Source organism: Nannobrachium achirus, assembly GCF_963921795.1.
Source record: "Nannobrachium achirus genome assembly, chromosome: 13".
NCBI classification, from domain to species: domain Eukaryota; kingdom Metazoa; phylum Chordata; class Actinopteri; order Myctophiformes; family Myctophidae; genus Nannobrachium; species Nannobrachium achirus.
In genome coordinates, this window is record NC_137833.1 from 55,756,628 (window position 1) to 55,777,824 (window position 21,197).

General features: G+C 43.9%; 3 protein-coding genes across 3 annotated transcripts in view; all 3 read left to right on the forward strand.

The window, feature by feature from the left end:
* The window catches only part of LOC308297082 (transmembrane protein 150A), a 100,599-nt gene that overhangs the window by 70,433 nt on the left and 8,969 nt on the right, over nucleotides 1–21,197 (forward strand). The window lies entirely within an intron of this gene.
* LOC308296717 (semaphorin-4E-like) lies at nucleotides 941–2,713 on the forward strand (the record flags this gene model as incomplete). Its single annotated transcript, XM_080740045.1, has 1 exon — nucleotides 941–2,713. The coding sequence occupies one exon, from the start codon at nucleotides 941–943 to the stop codon at nucleotides 2,711–2,713; it is 1,773 nt and encodes a 590-aa protein (XP_080596171.1).
* On the forward strand, nucleotides 10,890–14,395 carry LOC308296718 (semaphorin-4E-like; the record flags this gene model as incomplete). The annotated part of the gene is made up of 2 exons (XM_080740046.1): nucleotides 10,890–12,620; nucleotides 14,366–14,395. 2 exons carry the CDS (start codon nucleotides 10,890–10,892, stop codon nucleotides 14,393–14,395), a joined length of 1,761 nt encoding a protein of 586 aa, XP_080596172.1.

Sequence of the window (21,197 nt, forward strand, 5' to 3'; positions counted from 1 at the left end):
ATGGGCATAAAAGGTGGCATGCCCATTTATGGGCATATACTGATGACATCAGGGATCTCCATATATGGGCACAAAAGAGGGCATGCCCATATATGGTTATATACTGATGACATCAGGGATCTCCATATATGGGCATAAAAGGGACAAGGACTGACAGATATAGAAATCTCCATATGGCCATTCAAAGGACACAGATAGACAGACAGATGTCCCTTTTATGCCCATATATGGAAATCCCTGATGTCATCAGTATATACCCATGTATAAGCATGCCCCCTTTTGTGCCCATATATGGAGCTGACTGATTTACTTGTGCCTGATGCCATGACAATAAATTGAACTAATACCCATATATGGAGATCTCTGACGTCACCAATCTCCATACTGTATATGCCCATATATGGGCATATCGGTCGGATCTGTCTATTTCCCATTTACAGTATGCCCATAGATGGAGATCACTGTAATTGTCTGTCTGCCTGTGTCCCTTTTATGCCCATATGCTGTAGGGAGATTTTTGTATTGTCTGTCTGTGTCCCTTTAATGCCCTTATGTGGAGATCTCTGATATCATAATTATGACGTCATAGCACAACCGGATCTCAATATATGCCCATATATGGGCATATCGGTTGGATAGGTGGTTCTGGACAAACTAAGTCCTCATTTGCGAAATGCAAGGGTACCTGAAAAAATCGGCATTGTTGCACAGCAACGGTTTGTGCTGTGTGTGATGTCAGACAAGACCTGCTGATGTCAGACCAGATCAGAGTGTGATGTCACAATGACAAACCTACCTGTATAAAAGGGGCTTGTAGGGGGAAGTCATTTTATTATCGATGACCAAGAGAGATACAGAGAGACATACTGAAATAGAAACACAGACAAAGCCAAAGCGAGAGACAAGAAGAGAGTCATATCATATCATTGTACACTAAGCCATGTCTCCCCGGTATGCCCTGGGCATTCTCTATGCCTTCTGCATGCTTTGTGGATTCTTTCTCCCGTCTTGTAGCGCAAGACGTATCTACATTCCAATCTACATTCCACATTACAGCATTCCACGAAAGACTGTGGCCTACCACAACGAGTTGAAGATGTTCCGAGAGGATGGCGTCTGGAACTACACCACCATGCTCATGAGAGAGGATTTGGGTCTGCTGCTTCTTGGGGCCAGAGATGCCATCTATGCCCTGAATATGGACGACATCACTGACAAGAAAGCTGCAGAATATTGGCCAGTTACCGAAGATCAGCGGACGGAGTGCGCAATGAAGGGATGGGATCGTGAGGTGGAATGCCGTAACTACATTCGGACCCTACACACACGGAATGACACCGGAATGTATGTGTGCGGGACAAATGCCTTCGATCCCAAGTGCCGTAACTTGGCCTATTCTGATGGAAAGTTGAGTCTGGAGAAAGAGCTGGAGGACGGTAGAGGGAAGTGTCCCTACAATCCTTTCAAAAGTTCCGCCTCCCTTATGGTTGGAAATGACCTGTATTCTGCTACAGCAACCAACTTCCGGGACACTGAACGCAGGTTCAGCAGGTTCAACATAACTCAGTCTTCAAAGCAGAAGGTGTTGGAGACTGAGGACTTGCACTGGTGGCTCAAGGATCCCCAATTCATCTCCATGGACCAAAGTGATGGTGAAGGTGACGATGGTAAGGTCTATCTGTTCTTCAGAGAGGACGCTGTGGAATATGTCTTCGACAGCAGTATTGTGGTGTCAAGAGTGGCTCGTGTCTGCAAGGGGGATATGGGAGGAGACAAGATCTTGCAAAAGAAATGGACTTCATTCCTGAAGGCTCCCCTCGACTGCTCCGTAGAGGCCAAAAGCCTGCCCTCCCTCGTCCAGGATGTGTTCCTGCTTAAACACCACAACTGGAACGAGAGCGTCTTCTATGCCGTCTTTACACCTCAGCCGAGCTCATCAAGCATGTCTGCAGTATGTGCATACAGCGTGTCTGACGTTGAAAAGGTGTTCAATGAAGGACCTTTTAAGAAGCCTGTCAGCCTGGGAACATTAGAGGAAAGGTGGGTGAGGGACTTGGATGATGTGCCTAAAAACAGACCAGGAGCCTGCACCAAGCACTCATTGCACCCTACAGACATTGTGAAATCCCAGCAGTTCATCAAGGAAAAGCCCATCATGGATGAGACTGTTCGGCCACTCACAGGGGGTCCGCTGGTGGTAAAAAAGGGTCCCTTGATGACTCGGATTGTAGTGGATAGTGTGTTGGCACTAGATGGAGAGAGATACCCAGTTATGTTCATCGGCACTGAAAACGGCTACGTTCAGAAGGCTGTGAACCACGCCGGGCAGATGTTCATTATCAAAGAGATTCAGCTGTTTGAGAACTCTAGTCCTGTCAGGACTCTGCGTCTCTCTTCCAGCAAGGGCCAGCTGTACGCAGGATCAGATGTTGGTGCTGTTCAGATGCCAGTCAGTGACTGCGGTCGCTATGCGTCCTGTGTGCACTGTGTCCTGGCCAGAGACCCTTACTGTGCCTGGGACTCTACCTCTGGCCTCTGCCGCCAAGTGTCCAGCTTGTCTTCCTCCGACACTGCCATTCAGAGTCTAGAGACGGGGGACATTTCTCAGTGTCCTCAGACTTTGGTTCTTCCTATGGTGGCTCTTATAGTTGCCATGGTTGTCTGTCTTTGCTGCTTTGCTAGATGGGTTGTATGGGTCGCGACTCGCGAGTAATTATCCCCATTTAATTTCCTACATTCTCTAAAAAAAAGTTAAAAAAAGAACAAGTTTTGTAAAAAGAAAAGACAAAAAAAATGTAAAAAAATACACACAAAAAAGAGCACAATGCGTTGTGATGAGACGCATCGCCTATAAAAAGCAAAAAAAAAGTTAAAAAATAAAATAAAAATAAAAAATCGAAATGTCTTGTCCAAAGAAATGTTCGGAAAAAAAGCACAATGCGTCGCGATGAGATGCATCGGCTAGATTTTCAGGGGATTTGCAGAAAATTTAGATTGTAGATCAGCTATTTATGCTAGTTTCTGCAAAACAGGGAAAGAAACCGTGAAAAAGATGCATTTGCAGGACATTTTCAGGAAAAGAACAGTTAATAGCCTACTGAACAGAGTTGAAACAGCACATCTGTAGGCCTATGTACATTTTGATCCCAATATTATTGTACTTTTACTCAAGTACATTTAGAATTCTGGACTTTTACTTTAACAGAGTATTTCTGAATTTCACTATTGATATTTTTACTTAAGTACTGTAAAACATGTGAACACTTCTTCCGCCACTGTTTGTGGTTTCGAGGCCTTTGGGATGTGAGACGACAGATTCTGCACCGCCCAAAAGGTGTAACGTCTCCTTAAACTCAGGCTAATCCTCTAGCTTAACCACGTTAACCCTGGCCTCCCTATTTTGGGCATCTCATAATGGGCAAAAAAAAAAAAAAAAAAAGCTGATCCACATGCATTGTAGATCAGCAATTTTAGCCGCTTATTGTATAACAATCAAAGTATTTTTCTCTGCTGTCGGGCCGAAACCTCCAAAATGTTCATTTTCGGGAAAATGAGCTCAAGTGGAAGGGCCTTTTACTACTTTTCATTGGTTCAATATTATTTTAACCAACACACAGACGTAAAGAGTGTTCAATAACACATATTTATGTCTGAAATATATCGGCACCTGTCTGAAATATCGGCATTCAATTACATAGATATTGGAAGATGAATTGTCTTGAATGAAAGAATTAATAAATGCAAGTCTATGCAAACATTCATCCTCCTTCTCTCGACACTCATAGGGTGCATGCATACACATTAAAAATAACAACGTTTTTGTCATTGTGGATATAGTTAATTGCAATACTTCAATCCACACCAAGTCTGATCACATTTATCAATGAGTCAAGCTTCTTGTTCCACAGAATAGCAACAAAATAGTGAAGTTCTGTCAGATCTGCGTTTGTCCAGAACCACCTATCCAACCGATATGCCCATATATGTATATATAGAGAGATTCTGTTATGCTGTATGACATAATATTGATGATATAAGATCTCCATATATGGGCATAAACGGGACACAGGCAGACAGACAATTACATCTGTCTGCCTGCCAATTTTAATACAGGATGCCCATATATGGAGATCATATGGGTATCCTATATTAAAATTGGCTTAAGGGAGAGGTGGCCGGCGGGCAGACCTCTAGTAGTCTAACCTCAATGTGGCAGCATTAGACGCAAACAAATCTTTGTGCTCCATATATGGGCAAAAAAGGGGGCATGCCCATATATGGGCATATACTGATGACATCAGGGATCTCCATATATGGGCATAAAAGGTGGCATGCCCATTTATGGGCATATACTGATGACATCAGGGATCTCCATATATGGGCACAAAAGAGGGCATGCCCATATATGGTTATATACTGATGACATCAGGGATCTCCATATATGGGCATAAAAGGGACAAGGACTGACCGATATATAAATCTCCATATGGCCATTCAAAGGACACAGATAGACAGACAGATGTGCCTTTTATGCCCATATATGGAAATCCCTGATGTCATCAGTATATACCCATGTATAAGCATTCCCCCTTTTGTGCCCATATATGGAGCTGACTGATTTACTTGTGCCTGATGCCATGACAATAAATTGAACTAATACCCATATATGGAGATCTCTGACGTCACCAATCTCCATACTGTATATGCCCATACAGTGATGTTAATAGGTTTTTAATGTAATGAGTCCCGGGACCCAAGAAGGGTCTTTCGGATGAGTCCCATGGATATTTTATGGGTCCCACAAAAATTCAACGCGTCATGTCATTTTTGACAAAGTGCAGCATTTAACTTGAATTGGTTATTATATGGTTATTTACATTGTTTATCTTACAAAATACATACAAAAACGAATGAAACAATTAAACTATAATAGTACCTTGAGATGAAGAAGCACTAGGGATGGAGCTCGTTAATTTTTATTGATAATGAGCACCTTATCGATGTTGCTTATCGAGCCGGGCTTTTATCGAGCCCACTATTGAGTTTTTTTCTGTTATTTTGTGGAAAGACATGATGAGACACTAATATATATATATATATATATAATTACAGTACTATTCATGAATTAATAATAATAGCCTACTGTAAAACTATACTGTTATTTTGTGGAAAGACATGATGAGACACTAATATATATATATATATATAATTACAGTACTATTCATGAATTAATAATAATAGCCTACTGTAAAACTATACTATAAACTATAGGCTAACATTTCCATGTCTCTCCTTTTTTTTTTTTTTACAGTAAATGCATATCTATTTTTTCCATTAACACTTTGAGTGCCAGCCCCCCCTGCCCCCCGTCCCTTACCAGTGCCACCATTAGGTCCCATTCATTTCTGCCCCAATTCCAGGGAATAAATTGGAAATGATCCGATATTCACATCGGAACAAAAATGGGAGGTTTGGTAAAAGAGGATTTTTTTTTTTACCAAAAAAATTTTGGAGTGATTTCGGTGAGCGGTTTTGGAGATAGGTGCTCGAGAGTGCGCACTGCGCAAACCAGTCAATAACCTCAGAAATCTAGATTCTGAGATATTTGAGTTCAAAGAAAAAAAACTTTAGGAAGCCATAGCAACAAACTGGTAAATGGTAACGGAACACAAGTACCCTTGACAGAAAGAATGACATGCCTACTTTCATTATGTGCAAAAAAAGTTAAAAAAATATTGTACCATCGTCTAGTTTCAAGGGGGCAAAGTGAAAAAGTATGAAATGACTCAGAAGGTAGAAATTGCCTTACATTTTGATAGAACTATGCACTGTGAATTCACTGTGTTTTTACCTGGTCTAGAAGGTCAGGAAGACAAAAAGTCAGAAAAGCGATGTCAACCTTTTATTTTATGGCAACATCGAACCCTAACCCTGGTGAGTACCTCACACATCCAGCATGAACATATTTATGTTCAACAATATTTACAAATATTTCCAAAAAAAAAGAAATCACAAATATGACTTCACAAAAATAAAATATAACTGGATAAAAGTAAAATAAAATAAATGTGCAGCAAGTAAAGAATAAATAAAATAATATAAAAGTCAGTACTGTACTGTACTGTATTCTCAAAAAAAGGCATTCAACAAGCCAACATTCAGGAGTCAAAGGCACCACAAATAAAGGTCAAAGATGGTACTGTTCACCGTGTGTGTGTGTGTGTGTGTGTGTGTGTGTGTGTGTGAGTGTGTGTGTGTGTGTGTGTGTGTGTGTGTGTGTGTGTGTGTGTGTGTGTGTGTGTGTGTGTGTGTGTGTGTGTGTGTGTGTGTGTGTTTGTGTGTGTGTGTGTGCGCCTCAGGTACCTCAAAATGGCCTGGTACCTGTTTCTTGCCATTGTTCTGGGAAAGTACGGCATGCAATGACAGGGTTTTTTGACCAGTGCATGGCAATCTCCGCCTTGTGAACGATAGCTGTGAGGAAGAGAAGTCCCAGAAAGTTCTTCAGCTCCCCTAGAGTGACATTGGTCCAGGCAGCGAACCTACAGTGTGTATGACCTATGCCTGACTCCTCCGCTCTCGCTATCTCAGCCATCATACTGTCCTCTCCATCCTTCCTCCATCCAGTCAGACTCCACGGGCCCTGTATATGATAGAAATAAATACAAAATACTAAATGATCGTGCTTCTGTATAATTTGTATGTTCTTTAGCAAAGGCTGTCGCACAAAAGTAGTGAAAACAGCAGATCTACAAGCACATAACGCCTCGCGGTGCGAGGCGTTGTGTGCTTGTAGATTGCACATACAGTATGAAACAGAGCCGATACCTTTATGTAGGAAAATAATGCTGCTATGTGTACAATGTGTAAAATGAACAATGCTGTACCCCCTCCAACTGTATATATGTTCCCCATTTTCAACTGGTTTTTATATTGTATTTGTTATACTTGCTTTGGCAATGTAAACATATGTTTTCTCATGCCAATAAAGCTCCTTTGAATTGAATTGAATTGTATAATGTGCACCCAAAAAAATGCACAAAAAAAAAAAAAAAAACAATAGCAGGTCAGGCTTATTGATTGATTGAAGAATGTATTAGAAAGAGGTGGTAAAAAAAAGAACCTAGCCCCACCCTACCCTCCCCTGCCCCTTCTTTGTATATACTGTTTGTTTAGACTTACTGTCTTTTTTTGTTTTTCTTTACATATCTACTGCATAGTACTGTGTTCTATCTGTCTGTCATTCAATGTTATATGAGATACTTCAATGGTTTCCACTTTCCAGTGGAAATAAGCTTAGTCTTTTCATGGATCTCCTTTTAGTAGACCTTGTACCAGTGAACTGTACCGTCATGAAACTGTACCTTTTCCTATGCAAACTTCTAATAAAGTCTTCAATCAATCAATCAAAGTAGGCTACAGATGCATGGCTCATTTCAACAGGAACCACACTTTATGCAGCTCATACAGTGGTGTGTTCTAGACTCATATTTTATTGTTAGTTACTAGTTAGTGCCTAAAAAGGAGATCGGCTGTTGTTGTAGATCGGCTGTTTTCACTAGTCTAAATAATTTCAAATGATAAATGCAAAACGAGCGGTTTTGGACATAAAAAGTTTTCACTCCCTCCATCACGGAGGTATAGAGGCCGACGCCGAGCGGCGCCATGCCCAGGAGGGTCTCCCAAATCGGGCTTGAGTTGTGGAGGGTGGTCGCTAGTGCTTTGGAGGTTCCAGGGCGAGCGCCCCCACCCCGGGGCTCGCGATCAAACCTTTTGGGAACCACTGTTCTATACTAGGCTGTGATGTGATGTCCTTGGCTCATTATCGCCAAAATAAACAATGTTCTAACGTGAGTGGCACGTAGTATGCAGTGAAGAATATAGCCTAAAATCAGCGTTTCTGAATGTCGACTTTACAATGAAATGGATGCTACTCTCGTTTGGGTCGGGACCCATTTGTGAGTCGCGGAGACAGTTTTATGGTTTATGGGCCATATATTTCATACATTTTGATACATTATACAGCACTTATCTCATATAACATTGAAAGACAGACGTATAACAAAGTGAAACGTAGAGAACATACCGCAGCACAGCTCAGCAGTGCATCCTACAGGGCGCGGGGAGAAACCGTAGCAATCGGTGGTCTGTCCCTGGCAGCATGCATGCCTCGCCGTAGAAGGAGGAGCCCTTCTGGCCGCCAGAACCAAAATCGAGGCCGTGGATGTACCAGCGGAGGTCCTCGCTGATGAACCGATCGCCCGTAGAAGGAGCTCTTCTGGCCGCCAGAACCAAAATCGAGGCCGTGGATGTTCCAGCCGAGGCCTTCGCTGATGAACCGATCGCCCGTAGAAGGAGCTTTTCTGGCCGCCAGAACCAAAATCGAGGCCGTGGCCCGTGGGTGTAGCAGCCGAGTACCTCCGTGATTTTAGGCTGGCCCATGGTGGCGATTTTTTACAAAATGGACCCCCCCTCCAACCTAAACAAAGAAACTAGCCCTTCCCCCACTCCTCCTTGCTAAAACCTCTACATTCCGATCTCTCTCTCTATCTCTATCTCTCTAAATAATACTAAATCTAATGATTTTATAACTAATTCTAGCTCATTCTCTCAATATATCTCTCTCTCCCTCTAATTGCTGTGTGTCCGGTTACGGTATAAGTCACTGAACTCTTTGAGACCCTTGTTTCTGGGGGGAACCGGCCAACCAGCATGCTTGAATTTGGTCACATAAGCGTGTGATGTCATGCAGGGGCGTCAATTGGGTATGGCAGGGGTATGCAGCTGCCATACCTTGACAGGGGGAAATAATAAAAATGTACTTTTCATCGTGCCTGTTGCTAAGGTATGGCAACATGACTGGTGTCTTCACCAGACACCAGTCATGTTGCCATACCTTAGCTTGTTCTGAACTGACGCCACTGAATTGTCATGCATGACGACCGTCCCATCGTCCAAAAGGGCTGTATCTTGGTTACCGCATAGATCCAACACTGTACTACTGTAATATGAAAAAAAAGCATCTGGCGTCATATGACGCCAATATTATTTTCTGGCATCATTGCCAAGTGCGTGTCTGACGTCATATGACGCCCTGGCACTCAAAGTGTTAAGTACATTTGACCAGGGCCTTCAAATACAGTACTTTAACAGACAGAAGGCAAGTCAACCTTTTTATTTTTGGAAAATATTTGAAGAAACTAAATGTGTACCGTCTCTTTAACAGTGAAATTTATAATGCATAGTACGACGGTGTCACGCAACAAAAAAATACCCAATCAACAAGCTCAAACCGTGTCTGCTCGCACCGCGTTGTGATCTTGTACATCTGCTATTTTCGGTAGACTGAGAGAAGTCGCGCTGGCAACGCTACGGATTCATTCGCACGGAGCGATACATTATAACTCTATGGCAGTGATTTTGAGTGTCCCAAACGGATTATTATCGATGGAATCATTCATATTTTCAAGCACCACATACTTTGGGTGGAAGAGAACGGTTGTCGCGCTGCTTCAACAGCCCGCGTTGGAGTTGTTTCAACTCGTCTCAGACTAGCTCTGGTCCATAGCGTTAGTGGAGGAGAACTCCACTAACGCTATGGACCAGAGCTTGTCGCAGACGTGCAAAGTTATTGATTGCACTTGGGTCTTATGTGATGCACTCCGTCTGCATTGTCGAAGTGTTCCCTCCCGAGCATGATGTAACAACCGTGCTGCATATAGCCCATTGTATTTAGCTCTCCCCTTGTCTTTTCAAAAAGGTAACCAAACTTTTTAGTGTTTCACGCGTTCCACCGTTGTTCCGCGGCACGCATGCACTTCCAAAGCACACAACTATCGATGACGCATTGTACCCCCCGGCCGCTATAGCAGCCCATGACGTGACGCTTACCCGATAACAGGCTCGACAAGCCAAACTCACGTTCGGTGGGGGAACCCTTCTTAGTGTATCACCTAACACGCTGTGCCACTATGGTCAGAGAGCGGCCCGGTGCTACGCTAAAACTAAGGCACCCATTGAATTCTGTGACCATGTACGGCGCACAAAATAGCGTCGGTGGATTCCAAACACACACTGTCGTTAGTTCTATCGTCTGTTTAAAGACTTTCTACGCGGATTTCATTTGTGTTAACGTAGGGTACAGTAGCATGCCTTCACCCATGAACAATGGTGGCGTCTGTGGACTTTAAAAAAAAAAAAAAATTTGCGACGTGGTAAATTATTTTAACGTGGACTCCAATGGAGGCGATGCGTCCGTGGGACCCCAGGACAATGACGTGAATGCGTCTCTAGGCAACGTGAATGCGTCAGAGACGCGGGACGCGCACGTAATGACGTCACTGCCCATATATGGGCATATCGGTCGGATCTGTCTATTTCCCATTTACAGTATGCCCATAGATGGAGATCACTGTAATTGTCTGTCTGCCTGTGTCCCTTTTATGCCCATATATACTGTAGGGAGATTGTTGTATTGTCTGTCTGTGTCCCTTTAATGCCCTTATGTGGAGATCTCTGATATCATAATTATGACGTCATAGCACAACCGGATCTCAATATATGCCCATATATGGGCATATCGGTTGGATAGGTGGTTCTGGACAAACTAAGTCCTCATTTGCGAAATGCAAGGGTGCCTGAAAAAATCGGCATTGTTGCACGGCAACGGTTTGTGCTGTGTGTGATGTCAGACAAGGCCTGCTGATGTCAGACCAGATCAGAGTGTGATGTCACAATGACAAACCTACCTGTATAAAAGGGGCTTGTAGGGGGAAGACATTTTATTATCGATGACCAAGAGAGATACAGAGAGACATACTGAAATAGAAACACAGACAAAGCCAAAGCGAGAGACAAGAAGAGAGTCATATCATATCATTGTACACTAAGCCATGTCTCCCCGGTATGCCCTGGGCATTCTCTATGCCTTCTGCATGCTTTGTGGATTCTTTCTCCCGTCTTGTAGCGCAATCTACATTCCACTCTACATTCCACATTACATTCCACATTACAGCATTCCACGAAAGACTGTGGCCTACCACAACGAGTTGAAGATGTTCCGAGAGGATGGCGTCTGGAACTACACCACCATGCTCATGAGAGAGGATTTGGGTTTGCTGCTTCTTGGGGCCAGAGATGCCATCTATGCCCTGAACATGGACGACATCACTGACAAGAAAGCTGCAGAATATTGGCCAGTTACCGAAGATCAGCGGACGGAGTGCGCAGCGAACGGACGGGATCGTGAGGTGGAATGCCGTAACTACATTCGGACCCTACACACACGGAATGACACCGGAATGTATGTGTGCGGGACAAATGCCTTCGATCCCCAATGCCGTAACTTGGCGTATTCTGATGGAAAGTTGAGTCTGGAGAAAGAGCTGGAGGACGGTAAAGGGAAGTGTCCCTACAATCCTTTCAAAAGTTCCGCCTCCCTTATGGTTGGAAATGACCTGTATTCTGCTACAGCAGCCAACTTCCGGGACACTGAACGCAGGTTCAGCAGGTTCAACATAACTCAGTCTTCAAAGCAGAAGGTGTTGGAGACTGAGGACTTGCACTGGTGGCTCAAGGATCCCCAATTCATCTCCATGGACCAAAGTGATGGTGAAGGTGACGATGGTAAGGTCTATCTGTTCTTCAGAGAGGACGCTGTGGAATATGTCTTCGACAGCAGTATTGTGGTGTCAAGAGTGGCTCGTGTCTGCAAGGGGGATATGGGAGGAGACAAGATCTTGCAAAAGAAATGGACTTCATTCCTGAAGGCTTCCCTCGACTGCTCCGTAGAGGCCAAAAGCCTGCCCTCCCTCATCCAGGATGTGTTCCTGCTTAAACACCACAACTGGAACGAGAGTGTCTTCTATGCCGTCTTTACACCTCAGCCGAGCTCATCAAGCATGTCTGCAGTATGTGCATACAGCGTGTCTGACGTTGAAAAGGTGTTCAATGAAGGACCTTTTAAGAAGCCTGTCAGCCTGGGAACATTAGAGGAAAGGTGGGTGAGGGACTTGGATGATGTGCCTAAAAACAGACCAGGAGCCTGCACCAAGCACTCATTGCACCCTACAGACATTGTGAAATCCCAGCAGTTCATCAAGGAAAAGCCCATCATGGATGAGACTGTTCGGCCACTCACAGGGGGTCCGCTGGTGGTAAAAAAGGGTCCCTTGATGACTCGGATTGTAGTGGATAGTGTGTTGGCACTAGATGGAGAGAGATACCCAGTTATGTTCATCGGCACTGAAAACGGCTACATTCAGAAGGCTGTGAACCACGCCGGGCAGATGTTCATTATCGAAGAGATTCAGCTGTTTGAGGACTCTAGTCCCGTCAGGACTCTGCGTCTCTCTTCCAGCAAGGGCCAGCTGTACGCAGGATCAGATGTTGGTGCTGTTCAGATGCCAGTCAGTGACTGCGGTCGCTATGCGTCCTGTGTGGACTGTGTCCTGGCCAGAGACCCTTACTGTGCCTGGGACTCTACCTCTGGCCTCTGCCGCCAAGTCTCCAGCTTGTCTTCCTCCGACACTGCCATTCAGAGTCTAGAGACGGGGGACATTTCTCAGTGTCCTCACGCTTGGGGTGAGGACACAGTATTTCTGGTGGCTCTTATAGTTGCCGTGGTTAGTCTTTGCTGCTTTGCTACATGTGTGGGTATGTATGTATGGGCCGCAAGTAAATATCCCCTTATTTAATTTCCTACATTCTCTAAAAAAAAGTAAAAAAAAAAGAAAAAGTTTTGTAAAAAGAAAAGACAAAAAAAATGTAAAAAAATACACACAAAAAAGAGCACAATGCGTTGTGATGAGACGCATCGCCTATTAACACAATGCCTGCCAAGGGTTAAAAAAAAATCTATCTTAGTACTGCCCGGCTTTTTACAAAAAATTAAAATGAAAATAAAAAAAAAATTAAACATTTTTTGAAAAGAAATAAGCTCTCAGAAGATGTCCATTGCCCCCTTGCAGTTGGCAGAAAAATATAATCAACCCCAAGAAAAATCTATTTTTAGATTAACACACACAAACAATTACAGCATGTGGATGGTGGCCATTTTGGCAGCCATCTTGAAGAAGGTGTGCAGAAAGCTGATTACATGAATAACATTTTTATAATTTTTTATCAGCATCACAGGCTGCCCAAAGAGCTGTGAACACATTGCTGTCTCATATATTAGTGAACAGTGCCCCCCAGTGGCCAAAAACGGTAGAACGTACAGTAACGTGTAAGGCGGTAGATAGCTGGGCAAAATAGAACGTTTATAAACGTGTAAGGCGGCAGATGTGTTAATAGCTAAAAAAAAAAGCTAAAAAATAAAATAAAAATAAAAAATCGAAATGTCTTGTCCAAAGAAATGTTCGGAAAAAAAGCACAATGCGTCGCGATGAGATGCATCGGCTAGATTTTCAGGGGATTTGCAGAAAATGTAGATTGTAGATCAGCTATTTATGCTAGTTTCTGCAAAACAGGGAAAGAAACCGTGAAAAAAGATGCATTTGCAGGACATTTTCAGGAAAAGAACAGTTAATAGCCTACTGAACAGAGTTGAAACAGCACATCTGTAGGCCTATGTACATTTTGATCCCAATATTATTGTACTTTTACTCAAGTACATTTAGAATTCTGGACTTTTACTTTAACAGAGTATTTCTGAATTTCACTATTGATACTTTTACTTAAGTACGGTAAAACATGTGAACACTTCTTCCACCACTGTTTGTGGTTTCGAGGCCTTTGGGATGTGAGACGACAGATTCTGCACCGCCCAAAAGGTGTAACGTCTCCTTAAACTCAGGCTAATCCTCTAGCTTAACCACGTTAACCCTGGCCTCCCTATTTTGGGCATGTCATAATGGGCAAAAAAAAAAAAAAAAAAGCTGATCCACATGCATTGTAGATCAGCAATTTTAGCCGCTTATCGTATAACAATCAAAGTATTTTTCTCTGCTGTCGGGCCGAAACCTCCAAAATGTTCATTTTCAAATGAGCTCAAGTGGAAGGGCCTTTTACTACTTTTCATTGGTTCAATATTATTTTAACCAACACACAGACGTAAAGAGTGTTCAATAACACATATTTATGAAAAGAGGAGCAATTGGGTGGAGTTAGCTGGTTTGGCAGAAAGTGTGGAGTTAGGAGGTTTTGTCCCAAGCACTTTTTACTACTTTCCATTGGTTCAATGTAAAGGGTTTTCAATAGCCCTGATTTATGCCAAAAAATCTAAAACCTCAAAGATGGAGTTAAGAGGTTTTGGCCAGACAGTGACGATATATGAGCTTAACATTTGGTTAGACGCTGCTTAAATTCTACTTTTCAAGATTTGTTTTCCCTCGTCTTCTGCCTCTTGTCTTGCGTGACACCTTCCTAGAACGGCATGGCTCTCTCTCTCGCCCATTAGCTTTCCTTACGTCAACGCCTTCCCTCTCCGACACCCCCCACCCCTCTTCCCGCCGCCCCCCCGGGGGTGTCGGAGAGGGAAGGCGTTGACGTAAGGAAAGCTAATGGGCGAGAGAGAGAGCCATGCCGTTCTAGGAAGGTGTCACGCAAGACAAGAGGCAGAAGACGAGGGAAAACAAATCTTGAAAAGTAGAATTTAAGCAGCGTCTAACCCCCCCCCCCCCATCCCGGTCCCCTCCACGGCACTGTCCCTGGCCGTCACTTATCCTGCAGCGCTGCAGACGCTGTGTGTGTGTGTGCGCGAGTATGTGCGTGTGTGTGTGTGTGTGTGCGTGTGCGTGTGTGTGCGTGTGCATGCGCGCGTGCGTGTGTTTGTACAAGCAAGCGCATGCACGTACGCACAAATGTTCACATATCAGCGCCTGGGTTTCTCTGATGGCTTTATTTACTGCCAATTAGTCATCGCCTTGGACACAAGGGAACACACACACGCGCACGCACACACACACACACACACACACACACACACACACACACACACACACACACACACACACACACACACTTGCACTCGCACGTGAGCAGCAGAATGCTAGGATACACCATTAGCTAATGCTTGGCGAGCAGAACATATGGTTGTGCTGTACAGTACAGTGTGTAGCTGTGGGCAGAGCCCCATGTTGCCATGTTTGCTTGTTATAAGTGACTTTGGGCTTGTTTCTAAAGCAGGGGTTTTCAACATTTTCAGGCCAAGGACCCCTTAGTTGAGAGAGAGATGAAGCAGGGACCCCCACAACCTTTTCATAGATTCCATATAGTTTCATTGTTTGACAGCACAATCATCAGTGTATTTTGGATTCATGTCAATTTGTGTTTTCAGATATTCAACCACTTGAACTGTCAATACTACAGTTGACCTTTCACTCTGTACTTGGTCTGCTCTTTTCTCCCCTCTACAAAACCTCTTTGCCGAAAATAGCTGATCTACAAGATCACAACACCTCGCAGACATAGTTTTATGCTTTCTGTTTTGTATGTGTCTTTGGACATTACTCTAATAGACCCCAGGTGTTAAAACATGGTTCTGTCCATTTTGAATAGCTTTTATGATTACTGTGCTGTGCAATTGACATGTTATTATTGACAGGTCCCTGGCCTGAACACATTGAAGACCCCTGTTCTTAAGTGAACAAGTTGCTTACCTACTTTTATTGATTGGAGAATGTATTAGAAGCCTGGAAAACGTACAGTTTCATAACAGTAGCCTACTTGTAATCATTGGTGCAAGGTCAACTAAAAGGAGATCCTAGTGAGCTTTTCGGCTTATTTACACAGGAACGACTTTATGTATCTCATATAACACTGAAAGACCGACGGATGGAGCACAGTAGGCTACTTTGCATAGGATATCAGTAACAAGGCTTTTCATTGTTTTAACCAGTGGTTCTCAGTGGTGGTTGTACCAACGTATTGTACTGTAGCCTACTTCTCTGTACCTTTGTCTCTGCAAACTGCAATTAATCAATCAATCACTACTGCAAGTTAGAAATAATCTCACAAGTTAAACTCAGGATTTCAAATTAAAGTATTGGTATCAAAATATAATCAAAGTACCAAAAGTGCTCATTATGCAGAATGTGGCATTTGACAAGTTATCAAATGTATAAAAATCTTTTGAAAATAGCAGATCTACAAGTTCACAATCTGTAACATTGCGATGCATTGTGAGGTTGTTGATGGTTATCTTCAATACATGCAGTAAGTGCTCATAAATAGCCTAGTGCCTGGCCCTTGTTGGTTCTTTTGGGCTTGTTTTCCTAGGCCTGGTTGCATATTTCTCAGAACCTGGCAACACTACCAAAAATTATACATGGCGCTGTTTAGATGCCTCAATAAAATTATACAGTGTGCACATAAAAAAAAAAATCAAACCTCGGTTCGAAGTGAAGCGGTGAATCTTAGTATAGAATTGTCTGGAGAGCCGGTATGACAGCCGGTATAATAGGTTTTAAAAAAACATATAAAAAATCCTGCTTGCTGGTCTCTTAGTTGTTTGTCAACTGCATCCCTCTATAATTATTTCAGTTTCTGTTATCTTTGTGGCCTACTACATTTTTCAACTTCTGCTAGATTTTCAATGTATTTACTCTTGTCTGCCTTAATGCTCCTTTTTACCATTCTGTTAGCATCTGTATATTCTTATTGTGCCTTTGCTTTTGCTCTTATGCGGCTATTTGTCATTGCTGCAATAGGTGAGACCTATTGCATGTACAAGACAGATAAAACCTGAAGGCCAAATTATCATGTGAAGCTTGACCAATCCTCAAAGTATCCATTCATCTGACCGGGAGGGACACCGCACACATATTCTGGACGTACAGGACAGATAAAGCCTATTCATTCTGAACTGAAATGACCATATATGGACATGGGACACACATTTTGCTTTTTGAAAAAGCCTATTCATTCTGGACTGATAATTTGGACGTACGGGACAGGAAAAACCTGTTCATTCTGGCCTGGAGTGACCATATATGGACATGAGGTGACATACATTGAAAAACCCTGTTCATTCTGGACTGAGATCACCATATATGGTAATTAAACGGACATTCTGTTTTTGAAAAAGCCTGTTCATTCTGGACTAAAATGACCATATATGGGCGTGATACACACAAAGCCACTCATAGGAAGCGGTTTTCTCCGCTTCAAAAACTATTGATTGGAAAGCAACCTGTGATATGCATTTTTTTATATTCCTGGACTGATTAACTGACAAAGGACACAATCTTTCAGAAATAATTTATTCACAAGCATGGTCCAGCTGGCTGCCATCCTTCTGCCATGGACTCCAATGCAGTTCACACAACTTCCGTTTCCAGTTTTGGCTCCCATGAGCGTCAATGGCGCATGCCCGGCCATTTTGGCGACCATACCTTGTTAATAATATATCTTGAAAGAGGTGGAGGCTGAAAAAGCTGGCCTGAAAAACATCATTTGGTTTCCTGTGTCCTTGCATTAAAGTATCATGCTTGGCGAGCCGTCTGTAAACACGCGTCATGGCAGCTGGGTTACAATAGATAATGACTTCCTCTAAAACTGGCGAATTTCAAAACAAGATCCACTCCTAATGATTAGTCAACACTATTTTTATTTCTAAGTCTACTTACGGACTGACCTCATGCTTCCTTCTATGCATGAGTAGTCCAAGTCACTTCGTCTTTTCACCTGGCAGGGGGGAGTTTCCCCGGTTGGACGTAGCATGTGGAAGGAACACGTTATTCCAACCAGTTCCTTTCCCAGGCGCCCCGGATGCCGAGGGGGAGGCAGTATACAGACCAGGATTACTGCATGTTTTTTGGGAGGGTACCTACCTACCCTAGGGGACACAGGGAGAACATACAAACTCCACACAGAAAGGCCCTTTTGCCAATGCCACCTAGAGTATGGGCGCTTGATGACGTGGAGGAGAGAACACGCCCCCAGTGCCCACACTGCCCACTGGCGGGAATCGAACCCAGAACCTTTTAGCTGTGAGGCGACGGCACTACCGACTGCACCACTGTGTCTTTTCAACACCTTTGAAAAGAGGGCATTCAGACTTTTTAAGGATCCGCTAGGACCCGGGTTGCTTTGTTTACCCAACGACTTCATGGATTTTGTAACACTTCATCATCGTCATGGTTACCCCGTGTTTACAATCAGAGTACTTGGTAGGTTGGACTGAAGCCACGCAGAACTCCATATTTGGGCGAAACCAACGTCATATTTGATGACGAGGAGCTCAGCTGATTCCACACAGTGTGAGAGGCTTGGACATCACTGGACACTTCCTGGTTAATCAGTTTTAGGTATTTTTTTCTATAATTGTAACGAAGGCTCTCAATTGTGCTCAAGACATACGGGCAGTTGACAGTTTGCCATGGTTACTCATTGAAGTTGAATCTCCATATATGGAGATAACCTACGCATCACACTAAGTCTGACCTCACCAGCCCATATTTGGGCATGAACAACTTATGTCTCCATATATGGAGATGGCCATATATGGAGATATGATGACATCACACAGTCCTCAGCCGATGATGTGGCGTGATGTCATACAATACACAAACGAGCCCTACAGTATATAAAGGGGTAATTCTTGCCAGGAAAGCAGCATTCCTCGACTCAGACCTTATCACCAGGGTAAGCTTATAGCTTATCATCACATCCAACCATCTCCAATACTCGGCTAGTTCTCCCAGCAAGACTTCAGAGCCTTCCATACGATTCAAGGCATCTCGGTTAAGTTCTTACCGGACACCACTGCGGCGGGTCCTCACCCTAGAAACCAGTCCCTTTGGAGTAGCAATTTTACAATAATATTTCCAGTTCTTATCAGTGTGTCGAAATGGCGTTGGCCAGCATTCTCCTTTCTGAAGATCGGTTCCGGTGTCCCATCTGTCAGGATATGTTCACCGATCCAGTCTCCACTCCGTGTGGACACACCTACTGCAGAAGCTGTATCACACATTACTGGGACACCAGTGATGTGCGTCAGTGTCTACTGTGTACAGAAACCTTCGATATGAGACCACGGCTACCTGTCAATATTTGTATTTCTGAGATGGTCCAACTGTTCAGGAGTCAGAAGCTGAGAGAAGAATTTGACAGAAAGACTGAGGCTGAAATCCAGCAGATGATCCAGGACAGACGCATGAAGATTCAGGAGGTCAAACACTCCGTAGAGCTCAGCAAGAAGGATTCAGAGCAGGTCTTCACTGCTCTGATCAGCTGTATTCAGAGAATCCAGTCTGAGCTCATTGATGTGATTGAAGAGAAGAAGGAAACAGCAGAGAAACAGGCTGAAGGCTTCATTAAAGAGCTGCTACAAGAAATCACTCAGTTAGAGAAGAGAATCTCTGAGCTGAAGCAGCTCTCACACACTGAAGACCACCTCCACCTCCTCCAGAACTTCACATCCATCAACACCCCTCCACCCACCAAGGACTGGACAAAGGTCAATGTCCAACTGTCTTCATGCGTGGGGACAGCTCTGAGGACAGCTGTGGCTCAGCTGGAGAAGACTCTCAGCCAACAGATGGAGAAGAAGCTGTGTGATGTTGAGCTGAGGAGTTTCCAGCAATATGCAGTGGGTGTGACACTGGATCCTGATACAGCACATCCCCAACTCATCCTGTCTGAGGATGGAAAACAAGTGCATGATGGGAATGTACTGATCAATCTCCCAAACAACAAAGAGAGATTCTCTAAATGTCCCTGTGTCTTAGGAAAACAAAGCTTCTCCTCAGGAAGGTTTTACTATGAGGTTCAGGTTAGAGGGAAGACTGACTGGACAGTAGGAGTGGCCAGAGAGTCCTTCAACAGGAAGGGAGGAATCTATCTGAGGCCCGACTACGGTTACTGGACTATATGGCTGAGGAATGGAGATGAGTACAAGGCTCTTGTTGGTCCTGGCCCTTCTGTCCTCCTCCCTGTAAGAGAGGAGCTCCAGAAAGTGGGAGTGTTTGTGGATTATGAGGAGGGTCTGGTCTCCTTTTATGATGTGGAGGCCAGAGTTCACCTCTACTCTTTCACTGGCTGCACCTTCACTGAGAGAATCTACCCATACTTCAGTCCATGTGTCAACCGTAATGGTACCAACTCTGCTCCTCTGATCATCTCTCCTGTCAATCACACTCATTAGACGAATCATTGCTGTTTTTGCGTTGCAGGTTGACAAAAAAAATAAAATAAATCTTCAAAAGCACTCTAGAATTATAAACTGAATGTTGTGTTCACGAAACAAACTAAAATCCTGTCCTGTACTTTGTGTGGGAAAAAAAATGCAGATCTAAAAACTGGCATCGTGGAGCGGAAGGGTGAGCATATAGAACTGGTAAACCCCCAGGTGTGTGCAACTATGCCTTCTTCCCTGTGTATTTTTGGTTACTTCCTGAAAGCTGAAAGCACTGATATAAGACATATATCATCCCCTGCCCTTTTCACCATCCACCAACAAGTGGTTGAGGTTGTGGCCAGCCCGTTCTCACTCCCACTGCTTCACCCCCCTGACGCACTTCGGACTCGCTTTCGGAGTCACCCGTGCAGACGCGTTGGGACGCTTTCAGCGTCATCCAATAGACGCGGAGGGAGAGTCTTAGTGCGCATTCGCCAACACATGTTTATTGGAACATGTATCTACCGTCAGTGGGACGTGAACCACCGCCTTCAGTGCTTTTATCTTTGACAACGTGGATTCTAACACAACGTGGAGGGAACGTGTCCGACCACCTCAACTATGCCTAACTCTAGCCCAAACCCTTAACCTAACCTCAGTAAAACTATGCCTAACCATAACGTGTCGGCGCCTCCGTGCAGTGGCGCCGCCGTCGTGGATAGTGGTGTGATAGGTAACGTCGGGTGGCTGCATGGTAAACCTTACATAGCGGGTTCGAATCCCACTTCAGGAATGATTTTTTTTCCTTCTTCTTAGACCACTGGGCTTACCCAAAGCGTCCCCCACTTGAAGCAGTTGGCATACCCAAAGCGTCCCCTCTTGTGACGCAGTAGGGTCCTTGACAAGGCGTCAGGTGTCTGACTACTTGGGGGTGAGAATATGTTGTTGTGGCTAACTTCAGCTGGGTCACCACTAGGGCTGTCCTCGACGCAGGATTTATCAAGTCGATTCGAGTCGCGGGGGTTAATCCGACGCGTCGACGAATCGTTTATGTAAAAAAAAGAAAAAAAAGTGGTGCTTTAAGCTTTTAAACCACGTCAACGTAATACAATAAAACAGCAATATGTTTTAAGCCTTTAAA